Source organism: Carcharhinus amblyrhynchos, chromosome X (genome assembly GCF_965287045.1).
Source record: "Carcharhinus amblyrhynchos chromosome X, sCarAmb.v2.hapA, whole genome shotgun sequence".
Lineage (NCBI taxonomy): Eukaryota > Metazoa > Chordata > Chondrichthyes > Carcharhiniformes > Carcharhinidae > Carcharhinus > Carcharhinus amblyrhynchos.
This window is the reverse complement of record NC_137359.1, coordinates 15,655,252-15,677,595: the sequence shown is the minus strand read 5'-3', so window position 1 is coordinate 15,677,595 and position 22,344 is coordinate 15,655,252. Positions and strand designations below refer to the sequence as shown.

At 48.0% G+C, this 22,344-nt stretch overlaps 1 protein-coding gene across 1 annotated transcript in view; it reads left to right on the top strand.

Moving 5' to 3' along the window:
- The window catches only part of LOC145361843 (integrin alpha-7-like), a 149,429-nt gene that overhangs the window by 94,314 nt on the left and 32,771 nt on the right, over positions 1–22,344 (top strand). Inside the window, 8 exon segments of the mRNA XM_080217811.1 lie at positions 1,590–1,797; positions 2,456–2,649; positions 3,633–3,721; positions 6,952–7,079; positions 8,906–9,001; positions 14,415–14,476; positions 18,783–18,958; positions 21,278–21,427. Coding sequence (XP_080073937.1) covers positions 1,590–1,797; positions 2,456–2,649; positions 3,633–3,721; positions 6,952–7,079; positions 8,906–9,001; positions 14,415–14,476; positions 18,783–18,958; positions 21,278–21,427 — 1,103 coding nt within the window.

Below are 22,344 nucleotides of genomic sequence, written 5' to 3'. Positions count from 1 at the left end.
GTGAGACAACTCAGAGTCGCTGAGCAAAGACTGATAGCCAAGTTCCGCACACATGAGGACGGCCTCAACCGGGATCTTGGGTTCATGTCACACTATCTGTAACCCCCACGACTTGCCTGGGCTTGCAAAATCTCACTAACTGCCCTGGCTGGAGACAATCTCTTTAACCTGTGCTTACTCCACTCACATTGTCTGTACCTTTAAGACTTGATTACCTGTAAAGACTCGCAGTCCGACCATTATTTTGTAAATTGAGTTTGTGTCTGTATATGCCCTGTTTGTGAACACAACTCTTCACTCACCTGATGAGCTCTGAAAACTAGTGGCTTGTACTCTACCAAATAAACCTGTTGGACTTTAACCTGGGGTTGTGAGACTTCTTACAGGCATGATGGGCCAAACAGCCTCCTTCTGTGCTGCTTGACTCGATGAGTAATGAGTCCCTGTTGGAGGTAGGGTGGATCTGATCATCCCTCTAACACCACATGAACGCGAAGGAGAGAAGTGTGCATTACTGACCACCAGCGAGCTTCCCCTGTGGGTCTCCCATCTTTCCACAGTACCTAACCATGATCAAAGGCTTTACTGTGTTACACTGCTATTTGCAAACACTTGAGTTTCCTATCTTTTGTGACTGGGTAACTTAAAAAAAAACACAGATTGATAATTGTACAGGATGCACTGTGATATTTGAAAAGTGTGTGGATGACAGAGTGATGTGATTGAGATCTGGCGTCACACCAAGTGTTGGTCTGTACATCAGAATGGGCTTAAAGCGACGCTATTCGAAGAAATGTGAAAGCTAAATTGTAAACGTGCCTGCTCCAACAGATCCCTATACCCACCCCACAAAACAGCACACACTGCCCCCAACACCGACAGAGCCAGATTGCCTTCTAGGCCAGGTGGGGTTGCGGCGAAGGATAAAGACTGTTCCTGTCTGATTTTACAACCTGCCTGGTGTCACTCCACATTGAGATAATGGAGAGTAATATTGTCCCAATGTGATTCTCTATTGAGGTCAGTGGAGAGTAATATTGTCCCAATGTGATTCTCTATTGAGGTTAGTGCAGAGTAATATTGCCCCAATGTTATTCTCTATTGAGATCAGTGCAGAGTAATATTGTCCCAATGTTATTCTCTATTGAGGTCAGTGCAGAGTAATATTGTCCCAATGTTATTCTCCATTGAGGCCAGTAGAGAGCAATATTGTCCCAATGTTATTCTCTATGGAGGCCAGTGCAGAGTAATATTGTCCCAATGTAACACTGTGTAAAAATGGCTGAGTCACCTGACAAAGTTACGTAGGTTAAAATTGGTTAATATTGGAGCCCAGTGTCCTTTTGTAGTCTGGTATCTGTGTTACTAACATGTGCTTATGTACCTCAATGTGCTGGCTCAGGTAACCAAATATATAGCAACAGATTCGGCATTCAACGTAATTTACCTGGAAGTCCCAAGAGACGTCTAACCAGTGGTCATTAAAACCAGTGCATGAGTCCTGTGTTTCTAAAACTCCTCGCTAACCCCTGTCCCCGTCTGACTCAGCCAGTGAACTTTTGTTTGAAACTGTCCTGTGCTCCTTCCAGGATTCTCAGTCGATTCAGGTAAAGGGCTGACTCGACAGAATGAGCTGAGTGTGGTGTCTGGAGCTCCGAGAGCCAACCACACTGGTGCCGTGGTGATCCTGAGGAAAGAAGGCGTCAATCGACTGGCACCCGAGTACATCCTGTGGGGGGAGGAGCTGGGGTCATCATACGGCTACGCGGTTGCCACGGTTGACCTGAACAGCGATGGGTAAGATAAAATCCACTGAACCATTCGCCTCTCTCTCATACTGGTGCAATGAGTGACATTCAATCCCTCACACCCTCCACACATTGGGTGGCACAATGGTTGGCACTGCTGCCTCACAGCACCAGGGACCTGGGTTTGATTTCCGGTTTGGGTCACTGTCTGTGTGGAGTTTCCATGTTCTCCCTGTGTCTGTGTGGGTTTCCTCCAAGTGTTCCGGTTTCCTCCCACAGTCTGAAAGATGTGCGAGTTAGGTGGATTGGCCATGCTAAATTGCTCCTTAGTGTCCAAAGATGTGCAGGTTAGGTGGATTGACCATGCTAAATTGCCCCTTAGTGTCCAAAGATGTGCAGGTTAGGTGGATTGGCCATGCTAAATTACCACTTAGTGTCCAAAGATGTGTAGACTAGGTGGGTTGGCCATGCTAAATTGTCCCTTAGTGTCCCAAGATGTGTAGGTTAGGTGGATTGGCCATGCTAAATTGTCCATTAGTGTCCCGGGATGCATAGTTAGAGGGATTAGCAGTGTATATGTGTGGGGTTAAGGGGATGGGGCCTGGATGGGATTGTTGTCAGCGCAGACTCGATGGGCTGAATGGCCTCCTTCTGCACTGTAGGGTTTCTATGATTACATCATATTGACCTTTTTTTTTAATTTGCAGCTGGATGGACCTCGTAGTTGGTGCTCCTTACTTCTTTGACCGGAAGGAAGAAATTGGTGGGGCTGTCTATGTGTACATTAATCAGGCCGGCAGATGGAATAGGGCGCGGAGACTCCGGCTGAATGGGACCAAGGACTCCTTATTTGGGCTGGCTGTAGCTAACATTGGGGACATTAATCAAGATGGCTTTGGAGGTAAGTCCCAGTCTGTGTTGGTGATGGGAGAAACCCTGTCCAGTGGCACTGGTCTTGCGGGGCCTTGGCACTTTTCTTTGTAAGTCATGAGGTAAATTCCTGACCGTACAAATTCCCATTTTTTTGGACACTGTGAAAGTCAGCTGAAGGTTTAAATCATCCAAAAAGCCACCAAGGTTTCAAATGGGCAGTAAGAAACATCTGGAAACCCACAAGTAAATAAGGACGTTGCTTAGATTTTGATATCCCGGACGCGATGTTCGATTGTCGTCTGTGAGATTTTCCATTCTCCCCGCAACATATTTTCCGGAGGTGGAAACAACCCACCATTGGATGGAGGCGAGATGTTCTGGTCCTACTGATGTCCATGGAGTTTTGTGTGCTCCGCACCCTCTGTCGCCAGGGTGTTGTATCACAGAATCCCTGCAGTGCAGAAGGAGGCCAATCGGCCCATCAAACCTGCATTGACAACAATCCCACCCTATCCCCGTAACCCCACGTAATTACCCTACTAATCCCCCAGAACTAAAGATGATTTAACATGGCCAATCCACCTAATCTGCACATCTTTGGACACTAAGGGACAATTTAGCATGGCCAATCCACCTACCCTACACATCTTTGGAGCGTGGGAGGAAACCGGAGGAAACCCACGCAGACATGGGGAGAACGTGCAAACTCCACACAGATGGTGATCCGAGGCCCGAATTAAACGCGGGTCCCTGGCGCTGTGAGGTGGCAGTGCGAACCACTGTGCCACCATGCCACCAGTGATAGAATTGGAAAAGCTCACTGGCGGGAAGTGCTGGAAAATTCCAGCCTCCGTGTTCGATTATGTGGATCTGTTGACATCTGCTGCACAGAGCGAATCTGGTTGTGAACGTTCAAATAAGGTGACTGATTTCAGCAGTCTGAGATGCGAGTGTGTTACGTGCTTACTTGAACAGACTGAACTAAAGAACAATTTTCTCTTCTTCTGCAAGACATCGCTGTTGGAGCCCCTTACGACGGACATGGGAAGGTCTACATATACCACGGGAACAACTTTGGGCTGAATGTCATTCCGGCTCAGGTAACAACTTAATGAGTTAATTGATCTGTTTTCTAAAGGGATTTGAAAGTCACACACACACACACACACACACACACACACACACAATTTTCATTTGATCGAGTCAACTGATGATGCGGTTCGTGACTTCTTTGGAGTCTGGGGGACGGGATTTTCTGAGCTCGTACTCTCCGGACCCACCGCCAGCGAGAATGTAGAATTTGGCACTCAGCCAAAGCTCCATTCACTACTGCGGGATTGGAGAATCCCAGCCGCAGACAAGGTGGGAGAACAATTCCAAGTGGGATCCTTTACTCAATCTCGCAAATTCCCTCAGCTGATAGGGACAGCACAGTGGCACAGTGGTTAGCACTGCTGCCTCACAGCGCCAGGGATCTGGGTTCAATTCCTCGGGTGACTGACTGTGTGGAGTTTGCACTTTTCCCCGTGTCTGCGTGGCTTTCCTCCGGCTGCTCTGGTTTCCTCCCACAGTCCAAACATGTGTGGGTTAGGTGGATTGGCCATGCTAAATTGCTCCTTAGTGTCCAAAGATGTGTAGGTTTGGTGGATTGGCCATGCTAAATTGCTCCTTAGTGTCCAAAGATGTGCAGGTTAGGGGGATTGGCCATGCTAAATTGCTCCTTAGTGTCCAAAGATGTGCAGGTTAGGTGGATTGGCCATGCTAAATTGCTCCTTAGTGTCCAAAGATGTGTGGGTTAGGGTGGATTGGCCATGCTAAATTGTCCCTTAGTGTCCAAAGATGTGTAGGTTAGGTGGATTGGCCATGGTAAATTGACCCTTAGTGTCCAAAGATGCATAGGTTAGGTGGATTGGCCGTGCTAAATTTCCTCTTAGTGTTCAAAGATGTGTGGGTTAGGTGGGTTGGTCATGCTAAATTGCCCCTGTCTTTTGGACACTAAGGGGCAATTTACCATGGCCAATCTACCTAATCTACACAAAATCGGAGCACCTGGAGGAAACCCACGCAGACAAGGGGAGAACATGCAGGCTCCACACAGACAGTGACACAAGGCTGGAACTGAACCCGGATCTCTGGCGCTGTGAGGCAGCAATGCTAATCACTATGCCACCGTGCCGCACCACTCAGAAAGTGCTGGGGTTGGGGGGGGTGGAAATCTGTCTGTTAGCCCTGCTCAGGGGTGCTGCCATGGTGGGAATTGGAAATATTCTGCAGGCGCAGTGTCCTCCCTGAGGTTGGAGTTTATTGGTGAAGTGATGTATCCTGTTTGGTGCGACATTTGACCTTGACTTGAAAGGAATGACATGTGAGGAAGTGTTCCATTCTCTGGTAGAGGTCCTTGTCTGTGAGGAGAGGAATATTTACTTCCAAATGGATTGGAATGAGAACGGAAGGACAGAACAGTGATGGTTATTTTCCAAAATTCTTTGGACTCTGGATTGGTTCCTACAGATTGGAGGGTAACTAATGCAATCCTGCTATTCAGAAAGGGAGAGAGAGAGAGAAAACTGGGAACTATAGACCAGTGAGCCTAAGGTCAGTACTGGGGAAGTTGCTGGATCCATTATCAAGGATTTCATAACTCAGCATTTGGAAGGCAGTGGGATAATCAGACAAAGTCAGCATGGATTTACAAAGGGGAAATCATGCTTGACGAATCGATTGGAATTTTCTGAGGATGTAACTGGTAGAGTTGATCAAGGAGAACCAGTGGATGTGGTTTATTTAGACGTTCAAAAGGCTTTGGAGAAGGTCTCACACAACGGACCACTATATAAAGTTAAAGCATAAGGGATTGCCGGTAATGTCTTGAGATGGATAGGAAGCTGGTTAGCTGGTAGGAAGCAAAGAGTTGGCATAAATGGGTATTTTTCTGATTGGCAATCAGTGACTAGTGGGGTTCCGCAGGGATCTGTGCTGGGACCCCAACTGTTGACATTATATATTAATGATTTGGAAGAGGGAACTGAATGCATTATCTCCAAATTTGCAGATGATACAAAGTTGGGTGGGAGAGTGAGCTGTGAGGAGGATGCAGAGGTGCTTCAGTGTGATTTGGACAGACTGAGTGTGAGGGTATCTACATAACAGATACAGTATAATGTGGATAAATGTGAGGCTATCCACTTTGGGAGCAATAATAGGAAGGCAGATTATTACTTGAAGTTTCAAATTTATTTATTAATGTCACATTAACACTGCAATGAAGTTTCTGTGAAAACCCTTGGCGCCTTTTTGAGTACACTGAGGGAGAATTCAGCATGGCCAATGCACCTAACCAATGCATCTATGGACTGTGGGAGGAAACCGGAACACCTGGAGGAAACCCACGCAGACATGGGGTGAACATGCAATCTCCACACAGACAGTGATCTAAGCTGGGAATCGAACCCAGATCACTGGTGCTGTGAAGCAGCAGTGCTAACCACTGTGCCACCGTGCCGCCCTAGAATGGGTGTAAATTGAGAGAGGTGGATACTCAGTGAGACCTTGGAGTCCTCGTGCATCAGTCGCTGAGAGTAAGCGCGCAGGTGCAGCAGGCAATAAAGAAGGCAAATGGTATGTTGGCCTTAATAGCGAGAGGATTTGAGTATCAGGATAGGGATGTTTTACTGCAATTGTACAGGGCGTTGGTGAGGCCACACCTGGAGTATTGTGTGCAGTTTTGGTCTCCTTATCTGAGGAAGGGTGTCCTTGCTATAGAGGGAGCACAGCGAAGGTTCACCAGGCTGATTCCTGGGATGGCAGCTCTGTCATATGAGGAGAGACTAAGTCGGTTAGGATTATATTCACTGGAGTTTAGAAGAGTGAGAGGGGATCTGATAGAAACTTATAAAATTCTAACAGGGTTAGACAGGGTAGATTCAGAAAGAATGTTCCCGATGGTGGGGGGAGTCCAGAACTAGGGGTCATAGTTTGAGGATAAGGGGTAAACCTTTTAGGACAGAGGTGAGGAGAAATTTCTTCACCCAGAGGGTGGTGAATGTGTAGAATTCACTCCCACAGAAAGTAGTTGAGGCCAAAACGTGTGATTTCAAGAAGAAATGAGATATCGCTCTTGGGGCTAAAGGGATCGAGGGATATTGGGGGGAGGGGTCAGGATATTGAATTTGATGATCAGCCATGGTCATAATGAATGGAAGAGCAGGCTCGAAGGGCCAAATGGCCTCCTCCTGTTTCTAGTTTCTGTGTTTCTATGAGGCAGGATGAAGGCCCACACTTTGAGTGGCCGATTTGTCTGCACTGTCGAACTGTGTCTTTGCGTTTGTAGATAATCGAGGGCGAAACGGTCGGAGTGACAAAGTTTGGATACTCCATCGCTGGGGGGCTGGATATCGATGATAATTTTTACCCCGACATGGTGGTTGGGTCACTCTCAGACTCTGCAGTCCTGTTCAGGTGAGGCCCGGGGGTGGGGTGGGGTGGGGTGGGTGGGGGGTGTAATTCCTATCCACTCAGGGCGCGTGACAGTTGGAGCGGATAGTGGGGAAAAGTGGCGGAGCCAGGACCAGCGGAACAACAGCTGGGTGCTGTCCTGAGGTTGGTATCCTGGAAGGAGGAGCTGCAATAATTTGGAGGCATCCCACTTTGGAACAGCAGGTGTTCCAGGAAAACAGGAAGGAGACTTGGACCCTTTACTGAGGTTCGGAGGGCCAGGCAGCTGTCCGCCAACAGACAGAGGCAACAAAAAGATTGAAAGGAAACCGGATGTCAGCTTTACGCATTGGCTCAATCAACGGGCATGATTTTCCTTCAGAGTGGCTGTGTCCCGTTCTCCCCTCCCGCTCCCCCCAGCCCCTATGGTATCCCAATACAGCCCTCCCAGGACTTAGAAGGCCACCGCCAAGGGGTAGATGAACCCCACATTGAGTTCTTCAACTTGGCCACTTCCAGCAACTCCGATGAGGCCTGAGGCCTACTTTCACCCTATCATCCAGCCACTTCCCTGAGGCCCAGGCTGGTTTTGGGCCCCAGGACACATTTTGACCCCCTCCCCATGAGATGAATTAAAAAGGCACAATAAAATAATAATTAAGACATTCTGACGATAAAAGTAATTTGATTTTTGATTTGATTTGATTTATTGTTGTCACGTATTAATATACAGTGAAAGGTATTGTTTCTTGCGCGCTATACAGACAAAACATACCATTCATAGAGTACATAGGGGAGAAGCAAAGGAGAGAGTGCAGAATATAGTGTTACAGTCATAGCTATGGTGTAAAAAAAATCATTTTAATATTTGATTTGATTTATTATTGTCACATGTATTGGGATGCAGTGAAAAATATTGTTTCTTGCGCACTACACAAAGCATACCATTCATAGAGTACATAGGGGAGAAGGAAAGGAGAGAATGTAGAATGCAGTGTTACAGTCATAGCTAGGGTGTAGAGAAAGATCAACTTGATGCAAGGTAGGTCCATTCAAAAGTCTGACAGCAGCAGGGAAGAAGCTGTTCTTGAGTCGGTTGGTACGTGACCTCAGACTTTTGTATCTTTTTCCCGATGAAAGAAGGTGGAAGAGAGAATGTCCGGGGTGTGTGGGGTCCTTAATTATACTGACTGCTTTGTCGAGGCAGTGGGAAGTGTGGACAGAGTCAATGGATGGGAGGCTGGTTTGTGTGATGGACTGGGCTACATTCACGACCTTTTGTAGTTCCTTGCGGTCTTGGTCAGAGCAGGAGCCCATACCAAGCTGTGATACAACCAGAAAGAATGCTTTCTATGGGGCATCTGTAAAGTTGTTGAGAGTCGTAGCCGACATGCCAAATTTCCTTCGTCTTCTGAGAAAGTAGAGGTGTTGGTGGGGCTTTCTTAACTATAGTGTTGGCATGGGGGGGACCAGGACAGATTGTTGGCGATCTGGACACCTAAAAACTTGAAGCTCTTGACCATAGCTTCTTCGTCCCCATTGATGTAGACAGGGGCATGTTCTCCTCTACGCTTCCTGAAGTCGATGACAATCTCCTTTGTTTTGTTGACATTGAGGGAGAGATTATTGTTGCTGTGCTAGTTCACCAGATTCTCTATCTCATTCCTGTACTCTGTGTTGTCATTGTTTGAGATCCAACCCATTACAATGGTGCCAGCAGCAAACTTGAAAATGGAGTTGGAGGGGAATTTGGCCGCACAGTCAGAGGTAACACAAGGTGTCAGGTACTGGTGAAGGGCAGAGCATGATTATCCTCACATCATTTCTGGATCTTTTGTCTTTTTCTTCAGAGCATGTCCCGTCATTAATGTGACGGAACAGGTTTACATCCATCCCCAGCAGATTGACGTGAAGTTGGAGAACTGCAAACGCGCCCGAGGAACCTGGTAAGAATCGATCGTAAACAGACAAAGGAACCTTAAAAGGTGCTTCCCTCAACTCTGGCAGCAGGGGACCAGCAGAATGCTCTTCTGAGAAGGCAACGCGATCGAAATCTCATGTGTACAGGTTTTCTCTGCGTTTTAAGAGTCAGAAAGGAGAAGAAACGGTTGAGGGGGTGATCTGTTGCAAACCTCTACAGTTTGGAAGGGTTTGATAGGGTGGGCTTGGACAAGGTGTCTTCATTTGTGGAGACCAGAATGAGGGGCCATAAGTATGAGATAGTCACTAATAGATCTAAAGGGGATTTCAGAAAAACTTCTTTACCCAGAGAGAGTGAGAATTTGTGGTGGCGCAGTGCTTAGCACTGCTGCCTCACAGCACCAGGGACCTGGGTTCAATTCTGGCCTTGAGTCACTGTCTGTGCCGAATCTGCACGTTCGCCTGGTGTCTGCGTGGGTTTCCTCCGGGTGCTCCGGTTTTCTCCCACAATCTGAAAGATGTGCTGGTTAGGTGCATTGGCTATACTAAATTCTCCAAACAGACGCCAGAGTGTGGTGACTAGGGGCTTTTCATAGTAACTTCATTGCAGTGTTAATGTAAGCCTACTTATGACACTCATAAATAAACTTTAAAACTGGTGTCCAAAGATGTGCAGGTTAGGTGGATTGACCATGCTAAATTGCCCCTTAATGTCCAAAGATGTGTAGGTTTGGTGAAATCGCCATGCTAAATTGCCCCTTAGTGTCCTAAGATACACAGGTTAGGTGGATTGGCCTTGTTGAATTGCCCCTTAGTGCCCAAAGATGTGCGGGTTGGTGGATTGACCATGGTAAATGTGTGGGGTTACGGAGATAGGGCACAAAGGGTGGGCAAGGTTGCGATGCTCTTTTGGAGAGTTGGTGCAGACTCCATGGTCTGAGTGGCCTCCTTCTGCAATGGAGGGACCCTATAAGGAATATGGAACCAGCACTGAGAGTAGTTGAGGGAAGTAATATCGGTACATTTAATGAGAAGCTGGAGGGAGATAAGAACAAAATGATATGCTGATAGAAGATGTGTGGGAGAAGGCTCTTGTAGTGCACAACCCTCTAGTATCCACCTGATGGGCTGAATGGCCTGTAAATGCTAATAATTCAATACAAGGAAGAGACCCCAATGGCTTGGTGGGTAAATGCACATTTCTTTACTGCTGACTGACATAGACCAGGAAGGTTCCAACTTTGACCTCTCGTCTACTTATGGCAGGTATGACAATTGGCCTCAGGACCGCTGAGCGAAGTCTGTGACTATAAAGAGATGTCAGATAGGTTAGGGGTTGGCTGATGCTGGGCTGGGATTAGGGGAGGTGGTTTACCCTCTGCAGTTTTGGATACAAAATCATGCATCTATTTGGAAAGAACGGATTTTGAATTCCATTCGCCATCGTATACTCCCACGCACACAAGTCATTTCCCTCAGGATCAGGCTGAGATGCAAGCCCTCCCCCAAATCCCCTCCCTCATTGCAGAATCGCCTAATCCCTACAGTGCATAAGGAGGCCATTCAGCCCATCAAGCCTCCACGAACAACAATCCCACCCAGGCCCTATTTCTGTAATCTCACATATTTACCTGGATAAACCCCTGACACTGAGGGGCAATTTAACATGGCCAATCCACCTAACCTGCAAATTTTTGGTCACTAAGGGACAATTTAGCATGGCCAATCCACCTAACCTGCACATATTTGGACACTAGGGGGTAATTTAACATGGCCAATCCGCCTAACCTGCACATCTTTGGACACTAAGGGGCAATTTAGCATGGCCAATCCACCTAACCTACACATCTTTGGACACTAAGGGGCAATTTAGCATGGCCAATCCACCTAACCTGCACATCTTTGGACACTAAGGGGCAATTTAGCATAACCAATCCACCTGACCTGCACATCTTTGGACACTAAGGAGCAATTTAGCATGGCCAATCCACCTAACCTGCACATCTTTGGACATTAAGGGGTAATTTAGCATGACCAATCCACCCTAACCTACACATCTTTGGACACTAAGGGACAATTTAGCATGGCCAATCCACCTAACCTACACATCTTTGTACACTAAGGAACAATTTAGCATGGCCAATCCACCTAACCTGCACACCTTTGGGGTGTGGGAGGAAACTGGAGCACCCGGAGGAAACCCACGCAGACATGGGGAGAACATGCAAACTCCACACAGACAGTGACCCGAGGCTGGAATTGAACCTGGGTCCTTGGCGCTGCGAGGCAGCAGTGCTAACCGCTGTGCCGCTGTGCTACCCTTCATCAAGTGACGAAGCTAAGCATCTTGCACGTGAAGAATGGCAACTTGGGCTAGGTATCGTGATGACTGACTGGCACCCATGAAACTGTGCCTTGGCCTTTGCGGTTGGGGGGGGTGGGGATAACGGCCTGGCACAAATTAGTTAAGAGAGGAGAGGGTCCCGTTCAGTACTGCAGGCTAGTATCCAGCACCAAGGTTACATCTTTAAGGAAAAAGTGCCTCAAAATTTTTATTGCCGGCGCAAATTATGCAATAGTGTGAGAAAGAGAGAAGAGCTTGCAGTTCGTGAAGGTTTATCGCATGCTGTCAAGTTTGCAGTTTGAAGGAATGTGGCTTGTGGGCACTTTAGCGCTGAATACGGGTGTTGGCCTGGGAAAGGCCATTATTGCTGGCAAAATAGGCTTTTCCGTCTCAAGCGCCAACACTTCGTAAAGGCGCACACATTGCTTGTTGTGGGTGTGCCTTGGAGCCTTGGAGTTGTTGGCTTGGCTGTACCAACAGCTGATGTGTCGCAAAGCTAAGTGGCCAATCAGGAGTGTTTTCCATCCTCTGGGCATTCATCAGTTCCAAAGACAGCCAAGGAGAGCCCACGAAAAGCTGGCAAACGAGACATATCATGCCTTGCCCTTGTGCCATTGCCAAGCACCACTCCTGGAAGTGACTGGAGAATCATGCCATTGGAGACTGCTTTGACACTGCTCGGTTTTGCTTGATCATTCATGTGTCCCATTGGCCGGAGAACCAGTCAGCTGACCTGTGACGGTTACAGATGTGCCACATCTGTCCGGTTGTCCCCTGTGGATCTGTCTTGGAGCCAAACTTTGGACAGCGACAAAGTCTTGGAACGCCTGCCTCAGATTGGCTCCGCCTTGCTCACTGGGACTGGCCATGTTTTGTGCGCAGAGGTTGACATGGAAGGCCCATGCTTGGGTGGCAGATGCTTGGATGGCAGCTTGTGTCTCTGCCAGGCCTGATTCTCCAGATTCTGCAGCCAGTGGCCAGTTTGGGCTGGTGGAGGTTTGACCTCTCGCAGCCACGGCCAATGACACGACCTCTGCTGTGTGTCGCGACTCACCTTTGCACTCTCTTCCTTGGCAAGGTGGGCCACACCTGAGCAAAGTTACTCGGGGCAAGTGTGTGTCCCCATTCATCAGGAGAACTTAAAAGTTAGTCATGATATAGGGGGGGACCTTGCTGTCCCTCCTTACTCCTTCAATACCCTCCAGGTCTTACAAAGGACTATCTCATACATGGCCAGGAGCATTCGTTGCTTGGGACCCAGTCGAAACTTCCAAAGTATCCCAGTCATTCTGGTTCAGTCAAGCCAGTCCTGCAAAGGTGCTATCTGCTGGATTTTTGTTCTCCAAGGTTTTCTCAAAGCTAACATCTCCCTCCAAACATTCCAGGTGCTGCAGAATAAAGAGATGTCACTGAGACGTTCCAGCTTTATTCTCCCCATGCACCCAGGTACTTTATGATGGTGGGAGTGGGAGTGGACAGGTCTCGATTCCTGCCATAACTGATCTTCCTCCCCCCACCCCAAACTTCCACACCAGCCTTGACTCCCTCAAATCCTTCCACTACCCTGACCATCAGACCTGTATTATTTTGCCCTTGAAACAGCACAGTTAGCATAAGTGTGTGCACCCGCACACACATGCATGCACACACATACACACGCATGCCTTACGTAGCTTAAAAGACAAGATCCAGGCCAGAAGGTAGCAAAGAGAGACAGAGGGGGGTGCGAAATAAGATTGTGTGGGTGTTCAGGGGGTTGGGTTTTTACACAGCACAGGCTGGTAACTGCATGCTGGGAAATAGCGAACCTTTTAGAATCATTGAATAGAATCCCAACAGTGTAGAAAGAGACCATTCAGCCCACCAAGTCTGCACTGACTTCCCGACAGAGAATCTTACCCAAGCCCACCTCCCTCACTATCAGTGTAACCCCACATTTTTACCTGCCAAACCCCCTAACCTAGACATCTTTGGACACTAAGGGACAATTTAGCATGGCCAAACCCCCTAATCTAGACATCTTTGGATACTAAGGGACAATTTAGCATGGCCAATCCACCCTAACCTACACATCTTTGGACACTAAGGGGCAATTTAGCATGGCCAATCCACCTAACCTACACATCTTTGGACACTAAGGGGCAATTTAACATGGCCAATCCATCTAACCTGCACATCTTTGGACACTAAGGGGCAATTTAACATGGCCAATCCATCTAACCTGCACATCTTTGGACACTAAGGGGCAATTTAACATGGCCAATCCATCTAACCTGCACATCTTTGGATACTAAGAGGCAATTTAGCATGGCCAATCCACCTAACCTGCACATCTTTGGAGTATGGGAGGAAACTGGAGCACCCGGAGGAAACCCATGTAGACACGGGGAGAACGTGCAAACTCCAGACAGTGACCTGAGGCCGGAATTGAACCTGGGTCCCTGGCGCTGTGAGGTAGCAGTGCTAACCACTGTGCCACTCAGAACGTAGGTTGAAAAGCAGTCAAGTCTGCAAAGAATGCTTTCAAAATGCATCTATGTAGCCTTTTGCCCTAAAGTCTGTTTTTCATATTGTTTTTATTCATGGGATTTGGATATTGCTGGCTGGCCAGCATTTATTACCCATCCCTAGTTACCCTTGAACCGAGTGACTCGCTAGGCCAACTTAGAGGGTAGTTAAGAGTCAACCACATTGCCGTGGCTCTGGAGTCACATGTAGGCCAGACCTGGTAAGGACAGCAGATTTCCTTCCCTCAACAAGGGTGAACCAGATGGGTTTTTGCAACAATGATTATCAGACTTTTAATTCCAGATTTCTTTTGTAATCAAATTCAAACTTCACCATCCACCATGGTGGGATTACGAACCCTGGATCCTGGATTGCTAGCCCATGACAATACCACTACTCCAGCACCTCCCCTTTACAATATAGTATCATCAAACTGCCATTCAAATTGGGCCCTATTGAATTACTGCTGGGTTTGATCATTCCTGGTGCCATTGAGCTGTGAGCAGGGCAGGAATCGCAGTGTTAACTGGTTTGATTCCCAGTGGTTGTTTGAAGTTCTAATTGATGGTGTCTTTTCTATCCCACAGTATTGATGTCAGGGCCTGCTTCCTTTATAGATCGAAACCTGATTCCTACAACCCCAGGATTGGTAAGTTCCAACAACAAAATTGCCCGTGTTGTCCACGTGGCATTTAAAAAGAGAAAGAGGGGGAAACAGGACGTATTAACTTGTGCAGAAGTCACGCGCTAAATGAGATTGGCAATTGGCGCAGTCTGCTGGGTTTCTGTTTGGGCATGGTTGGCAAAGATTTGTCCCTTAGGGAAGTGGTGTTGACATCGATTGTTTTCAAAACACTCCTGTGCATCGTCGAAAAGGAACATTTGATCCAGTGAAAGAACATGGCCGAGATTCTCCGACCTCGCCTGCGGCTGGGATTCTCCAGCCCCACTGTGCTGAGCGGAGATTTGGCTGAGTGCCAGATTCTCCACCCTCTCTGGCAGCGGCAGCATGCTGGACATGAGAATTCCAGCCCCCTCTGTTTATTGCTGGAAAAGAGAGGCGTGTTGAAGTTTTATGTCTTGCACTCATCAGGAGGTTTTACAAGAATATCAACGTGACCGGAAAAACAGCAACTTATACTCTGTGGGAAAAGAGTGGCGATTTGTCGGTAAGTGGGACTCTGCCAACCAATCACCACCGCCTTCATATGTAGCAAAGAACAATACAGCACAGGAACAGGCCCTTCGGCACACCAAGCCTGCACCGATCACATTGTCCTATCTAGACCAACCGCCTGTATCCCTCTATTCCCCGTCTGTTCATGTGTCTATCCAGGTAAATGGCGCTAACGTATCTACCTCAACCACCTCGCTTGGCAGTGCACTCCAGGCCCCCACCACCCACTGTGTAAAAAACTTCCCCCGCACATCTCCACGGAACCTTTCCCCCCTTATCTTGAACTTGTGCCCCCTTGTAATTGTCATTTCTGCCCCTGGGAAAAACCTTCCTACTGTTCACCCTATCCACATCCCTCATAATTTTATAAACTTCTATCGGGTCACCCCCTCAGCCTCCGTCTTTCCAGGGAGAACAATCCCAGTTAATTCAATCTCTCCTCATAACTAATACCCTCCATACCAGGCAACATCCTGGTAAATCTTTTCTGTATTCTCTCCAAAGCCTCCATGTCCTTCTGGTAATTCTGCGACCAGAATTGAACATAGTATTCCAAATGTGGCCTAACCAACATTTTATACAACTGTAACATAATTTGCCAACTTGATGCCCTGTCCAATGAAGGCAAGCATGGCATATGCTTTCTTCACCACCTGTGCTGCCACCTTTAAGGATCTGTGGACCTGTACTCCCAGATCTCTCTGTGTGTCTATGCTCCTTATGATTCTACCATTTATTTTGAATTGGATCTACCAAAATGCATCACCTCACACTTGCCCAGATTAAATGCCATCTGCCATTTCTCCGCCCAGTTTTCCAACCTATCTCTATCCTGCTGTATTCTCAGACAATCTTCATCACTATCCGCAACTCCACCAATCTTTGCATCATTCACAAACTTGCTGGTCAGACCATAAATTATTGTTTCCCCCTCACGTTGGTATTCTTGCGCAATCTCCTGATGAGTGCAAGACAAAAAGCTTCAACATGCCTCTCTTTTGCAGCAATAGTTGCTGGAATTCTATCGCCCCGCCCGCCATAGAATTGGAGCGGGCGAGGAGTGGACAGCGGAAACGTCCATTGGCCTCGCGCGGGAATTTCTGGTCTTGCTTGAGTAAGGTAGTAAAATCCCGCCCTAATCAAGTCCTCTCCGACCAAACAACCTAAGTTTATGGAGCTCAATCCCGAAATAGCCGTGAAACAGGTGATTTTGAAAGTGTTGTAACCATTGCTGTGTCGGCCAATGCAGCAACCATTTTGCATGCGGCAAACTCCCGCAAAAAGCAGTAGTCTGATTGGCCAGTTTTAATCTATTTTCTGTTGTGGGAAGAATGTTGGCCAGGAGGCGCTGATGAACTCAGTGCTTTTTTTGTGAATTTCGCTGGTGGGGGTTCCCCCCAGGGCACTGAGTGTGGCCCAGGCACTCAGGAGTTGGCCTAATCGCCTCATCTGAAGGTTGCCCCCTCCAGTTGGGTGAAACTTCCTCCAGGGTATCTGCTGAACTGCCAGGTCAGGTAGTGCGGTCAAATTGTGTTCAGGCGCTTTGAGCCTACAATATTCTTCCTTTTTTTCTGAATGCAGTCTATTTTTGCAAGAACAATAAACAAATTTTTGCTCTGAGACAGAACTGCCAACCAAGCTGGTGCCATGGGAATGTGTATGCCCATATAGGTATTGCTTATGGGGTGAGATTCTCCAGCCTCTCAGCTGCGTGTTTCCTGCCAGTGGGAGGTGGCGCATTGTTTGCTGGCAGTGGGATTCTCCAGTCCCGCCGCTGTCAATGGGAGCTCCCATTGACGTCAACCCACACCTGCAAGGAAAGCCGCGGATTGGGGGGGTGCGCTCCCAGCAGGACTGGAGAATCCCAATGGCGTGAATGGCCGGAGAATTCCAGCCACGGTGTCGATGTGGCTGACTGCTTTTGAAACACTGGCAAGACAACAAAAAAGGAACTCCCTCAGCCCTTTATCTACAAACCCTCCACCACTGAGACTGATTCAGTGAATGGGATCCTCCATAAGAAGGTGGCCTGACCTCTGGCGCCTGTTCGGGGCCCAGCTGGTTAAGACGCGAAAGGCCTCCACCTGTCAGCCGCAGTGCCCAGCTTTCCTGCGGGGGTCGCTAGAGTCCCCAGTGATCACCCAGATGTGGGAGTTTGAGATTTGAGGGTACACCCTCTCCGGTTTCATTGTTGCGCATCTTATTGAGTTGCGTTCAAGCAGTACCCCGCCACTGGGAGAACTCAACGTGGAGGCGATTTGCATCTCAAGAGCGAAGGCCTACTTCCATTTGCAACGCTTCCTGGTTGAAGGAGTTGGGGCGAAGGTGCCAAAACCTGGGTGCGGGTGGAGCCGCTTTTTGAAGCAACACCATCGGATGGGATAGAGGTGATATTTCACTCACCACTTGGCCACTCTATCGTATGTTGCTCATGATGGAACCCCTGCCTCCCTCCTCCCCCCCACCCAGGACATCAGTGAGGAGCAAAGATGGTGGTGGGTAACAAGGTACCCACCTAGGCATTGGCACCAAGACAAGGAGCAGCGGGCAGCGCTTGTTTCCTTCCCACCTGCCGTCAGACACGATGCCTAGATGCGTGGCACGAATTTCCAGTTCGTTTTGCTCACATTACGGCGCCGCCATTTTTTTTCCTGCGTTCCATGAAACACAGCAAGGAATGGCGCCAACTAAATAAAGCTTGACGTAAATTTAAATCCAAGGCCACAGACCTTTATTTTATTTACGTGTTGTGGGTCTGATTCTCACGAACAGACTGTGGACTCTGTGTTTTCAACATGCAATGCCTCCGTGTTCCCTTTGAATTCCTCCAGCGCCTTATCCTTGCCTCTCTGTGCTTAACGTCCAGGGAAAAGCTCTCCAAAGCCCTTCTGCAAGCAAAGGCGGCAGCCATTTTGCGCTAAGCATGACGCACAACATCCGGGTGTCAGCCTGACTTGCAGGCTCCATCTCTGGACTGAGGCCTACACCGATGAGGCTCTGTTGCTATCAGCCAGGCCTAGTTGGCAGGTTTAAAATTGTAGGAGTCAATTTAAGATGCCAGGGAAGGTTTGACATGGCGCGGCTCCTGCCCTGATTTGGAGAGTTAGCCCGATTCCTCCTCGCTCTGCTCTCCTCTCTTTTGAAGCAGAGAGCTCTATCTCCGCAAGGAAAGCAACTTTCAGTGGGATTTTTCTTTTAACCGGCTACGTTTACTCCTTTATAGGTGCAATCTTCTCAAAAATTAGCATACAAAATGTCAGTTGAACTAACTCCTCAGAGGCCGGTGTCACCAGATACCTTTTATTTACAAACCCTATTCCATTCCTAAGAGTGTTTCAGGTACAAAGTCAGCGAGTGAGATTTTCCAGACTCGCAGGCTGCATGTTTCCCACCAGCAGGGGGTGGAGCATTGTTTGCTAGCGGCGGGATTCTCCAGTCCCGCCACTGTCAATGGGAACTCCCACTGATGTCACGGGAAACCTGTGGGCGGGGGTGCCCTGTCGGCTGGGCCGGGGAATTGCAGCAAGAATCCAGAGTGTCAGTCACCCTGACACTCCTCAATGTATACACACACAGGTGAGACTCCCTGATTGGACAATCGCTTCCTCAATCAAGGAGCTCATACTCCAAGAGGCTCATGGGGCCTCATTGAGGTCATCACGCCAGCAACAGCAACACCCTTCATCTTAAAACAGTTAAAGAGTGGGCGTTGCTGAAGGGCAGCACGTGACCAATTGCATCCATCATTGCAGTCACGTGTTCCCTTTGTCCTTTGCAGTCCTCGGGTTCACAATTGAGGCGGATTCCGTGGAGATCGAGGGACAGCGGAGAAGAGCCCCCCGGGTGTCCTTCCTGAAGAGGAAGCCAAGTGACCCCGAGACCCAATACACCGGCGAGGTCGTCCTGCGAAGGCAAACTGAATCTAACTGCATTAACGTCACAATGAAGTTACAGGTACGGCCAAAGGTTCCTGCTAACCTGAGCTGCAGAAATCTGTTACTGGAAGGCAGGAGGTGTGAGAGAAGCCTTGTGTATTGGTGATTTGATTTGATTTATTATTGTCACATGTATTGGGATGCAATGAAAAGTATTGTTTCTAGCACGCTATACAGACAAAGCATACTGTTCATAGAGAAGGAAAAGATTTGTTTCAGAATGTAGTGTTACAGTTACAAATAGGGTGTAGAGAAAGATCAGCTTAATATTTGATTTATTATTGTCACATGTATTGGGATACAGTGAAAAGTATTGTTTCTTACACGCTATCCAGACAAAGCATACCATTCATAGAGTGCATAGGGGAGAAGGAAGGGAGAGGGTGCAGAATATAGTGTTACAGTCACAGATAGGGTGTAGAGAAAGATCAGCTTAATGTTTGATTTATTGTCACATGTATTGGGATACAGTGAAAAGTATTGTTTCTTGTGTGTTATACAGACAAAGCATACCATTCATAGAGTACATAGGGGAGAAGGAAAGGAGAGGGTGCAGAATGTAGTGTTACAGTCATAGCTAGGGTGTAGAGAAAGATTAACTTAATGTGAGGTAAGTCCATTCGAAAGTCTGACAGCAGCAGGGAAGAAGCTGTTCTTGAGTCGGTTGGGACGTGACCTCAGACTTTTGGAAGAAGGTGGAAGAGAGAATGTCCGGGGTGTGTGGGGTCCTTAATTATCCCGGCTGCTTTTCCCGAGGCAGCGGAAAGTGTAAACAGTGTCAATGGATGGGAGGCTGGTTTGTGTGATGGATTGGGCTACATTCATGACCTTTTGTAGTTCCTTGCGGTCTTGTGCAGAGCAGGAGCTCATACCAAGCTGTGATACAACCAGAAAGGATGTTTTCTATGGGGCATCTGTAAAAGTTGGTGAGAGTCATAGCTGAATTTCTTTAGCCTCCTGAGAAAGTAGAGGCATAGTGAGCTTTCTTAACTATAGTGTCTGCATGGAGGGACCAGGAGTGGTTGTTGGTGGTCTGGACACCTAAAAACTGTGCAGTGCATGTTCAGTCTCTTTTGTTTGGGAAGGAGAGAAGACTTAAGCTTCAGTCAATGACATCAAGATTGTGGTTAATAGTGAGGAAGAAGGTCGCAGGTTAAAGAAGGATATCGACAAGTTGGTCAGATGGGCAGAGCAGTGGTAGATGATGTTTAACCCTGATAAGTGTGAGGTGATGCACTTTGGAAGAAGTAACAAGATGAGGGAGTGTTTAATGAATGGCAGGACACTGGGAAGCTCAGAGGAACAGAGGGATATTGGGGTAATTATCCATAGATCCCTGAAAGCGGCAGAGCAGGTGAACAGGATAGTTAAGAAGGCACATGGGACACTGGCTTTTATCAGTCGTGGTATAGAGCTTAAGAGCAGGGAGGTAATGTTGGAGTTATACAGAGTGTTGGTGAGGCCACAGCTGGAGTACTGTGTGCAGTTCTGGTCACCCCATTATAGGAAGGATGTGATTACACTCGAGGGGGTACAGAGGAGGTTTACCAGGATGCTGCCTGGGATGGAGCAGTTAAGCTATAAGAAGAGAATGGATACGCTTGGGTTGTTTTCTCGAGAGCAGGAGAAGGCTGAGGGGGGACAGGATTGAGGTGTGTGGGATTATGAGGGGTATGGACAGGGTGAGCAGGGAGCAGCTGTTACCCTTGGTTGAAGGGTCACTCATGAGTTTTCGGGTGAGAGGCAGGAGATTCAGAGGGGATTTGAGAAAATCTTTTTCACTTGGTGGTGGGAATCTGGAATGTGCTGCCTGGGAAGGTAGTGGAGGCCGGAAACCTTACAACCTTTAAAATATATCTGGATGAGCACTTGAAATATCAGAACATTCAAAGATATGGGACAAGTGCAGGAAAATGGGATTAGTGCAGACTCGATGGGCCGAAGGGCCTTTTCTGCACTGTAAGACTCTGTGACCTCCCCTGTTCATGTGTAGTATTGCAGAGGACAGGAAAGTGTCCAACACCCCCACCCCACAGACCTCCCCACAACACACACACACACACACACACACACACACACACGCACTGGGTAGCAGCTGAAGGTTACTGGGCATAAGCTTGTGTTAAGAAGCGGAAAAGCTGTGGTTGACTCTGGGTTGCCCCTCCGAAATGGCCGAGCAAGGCACTCAAAGTTGAAAGGTCAAATCAGGGAGGGCAAACCACTCAAAGTTTAAAGGTCAAATCAGGGACAGGCGACGCAGGCTGGCCGTGCCAGCGACACCCACACCCGAAGGAAGAGGGAGGAAAGCTGGTGATGACCTGTTCCTTTTGTTTGACAGGACAACATCAGAGACAAACTGCGGCCCATTCCAGTGACGCTAACCTACGTGATCAAGGAGGTCAGCCGCAAGAAGAAGCAGGCCGAACGGCAACTGGCCCACCTCATGCCCGTCTTAAACGCTCACGTTGCCAACACCTTCAGGGAAGAGGTAAGGTGACCCCACTCTTCTCCATAGACCTGTGCAAGGCTGCCAAAGAGATTTCATTACGGAAAATCAAAAATAGGTTCACAGGATTCAGTTGTAGATTTTTTTCTCTCTCCATTGTTTAATTTGGGAATGGGCTGAATGGCCATTTTGTGATCCATCTTAGCATTGCAGCCTTCAACACAACTATGGGCTCTTAAGAAAGAAAGACTTGCATTTATGTACAGCAATCTTTGCAATGTCAAGATATCCCCAAAGCACCCTACGGCCAGTGAAGCACTCTTTGAATGGACAGTCACTGATTGTATGGTCCCACAAGCAGCAATGTGATAACAAGCCAGATACTCAAGATTTGTGATGCTGATTGAGGATCGGGACACCAGGGAGAACTCTTCCACTCTCTCCTTCATTAAGTACCACAAGATCTTTTTAGACGACCTAAAGAGGACAGATGGTTTGATGTCCCATCAGCTCTCCCGTAGCACTACACTGGAGCATCAGCCTGGATTTGAGAGCTCGGGAATGGCTCTTGAACCCCCAACCTGTTGACTCTGAAGCCAGAATGCTGCCCTCAGAGCCATGATGGCGCTGGCACAGTGATTAGCACTGCTGCCTCACAACGCCAGGTGCCCGGGTTCAATTCCGCCCTTGGGTCATTGTCTGTGTGGAGTCTGCATGTTCTCCCCGTGTCTGCGTGGGTTTTCTCCGGGTGCTCCAGATTCTTCCCAGAGTTAGGTGGATTGGCCATGCTAAATTGTCCCTTAGTGTCCAAAGATGTGCAGGTTAGGTGGATTGGCCATGCTAAATTGTCCCTTAGTGTCCAAAGATGTGTAGGTTAGGTGGATTGGCCATGCTAAATTGTCCCTTAGTGTCCAAAGATGTGTAGGTTAGGTGGATTGGCCATCCTAAATTGTTCCTTA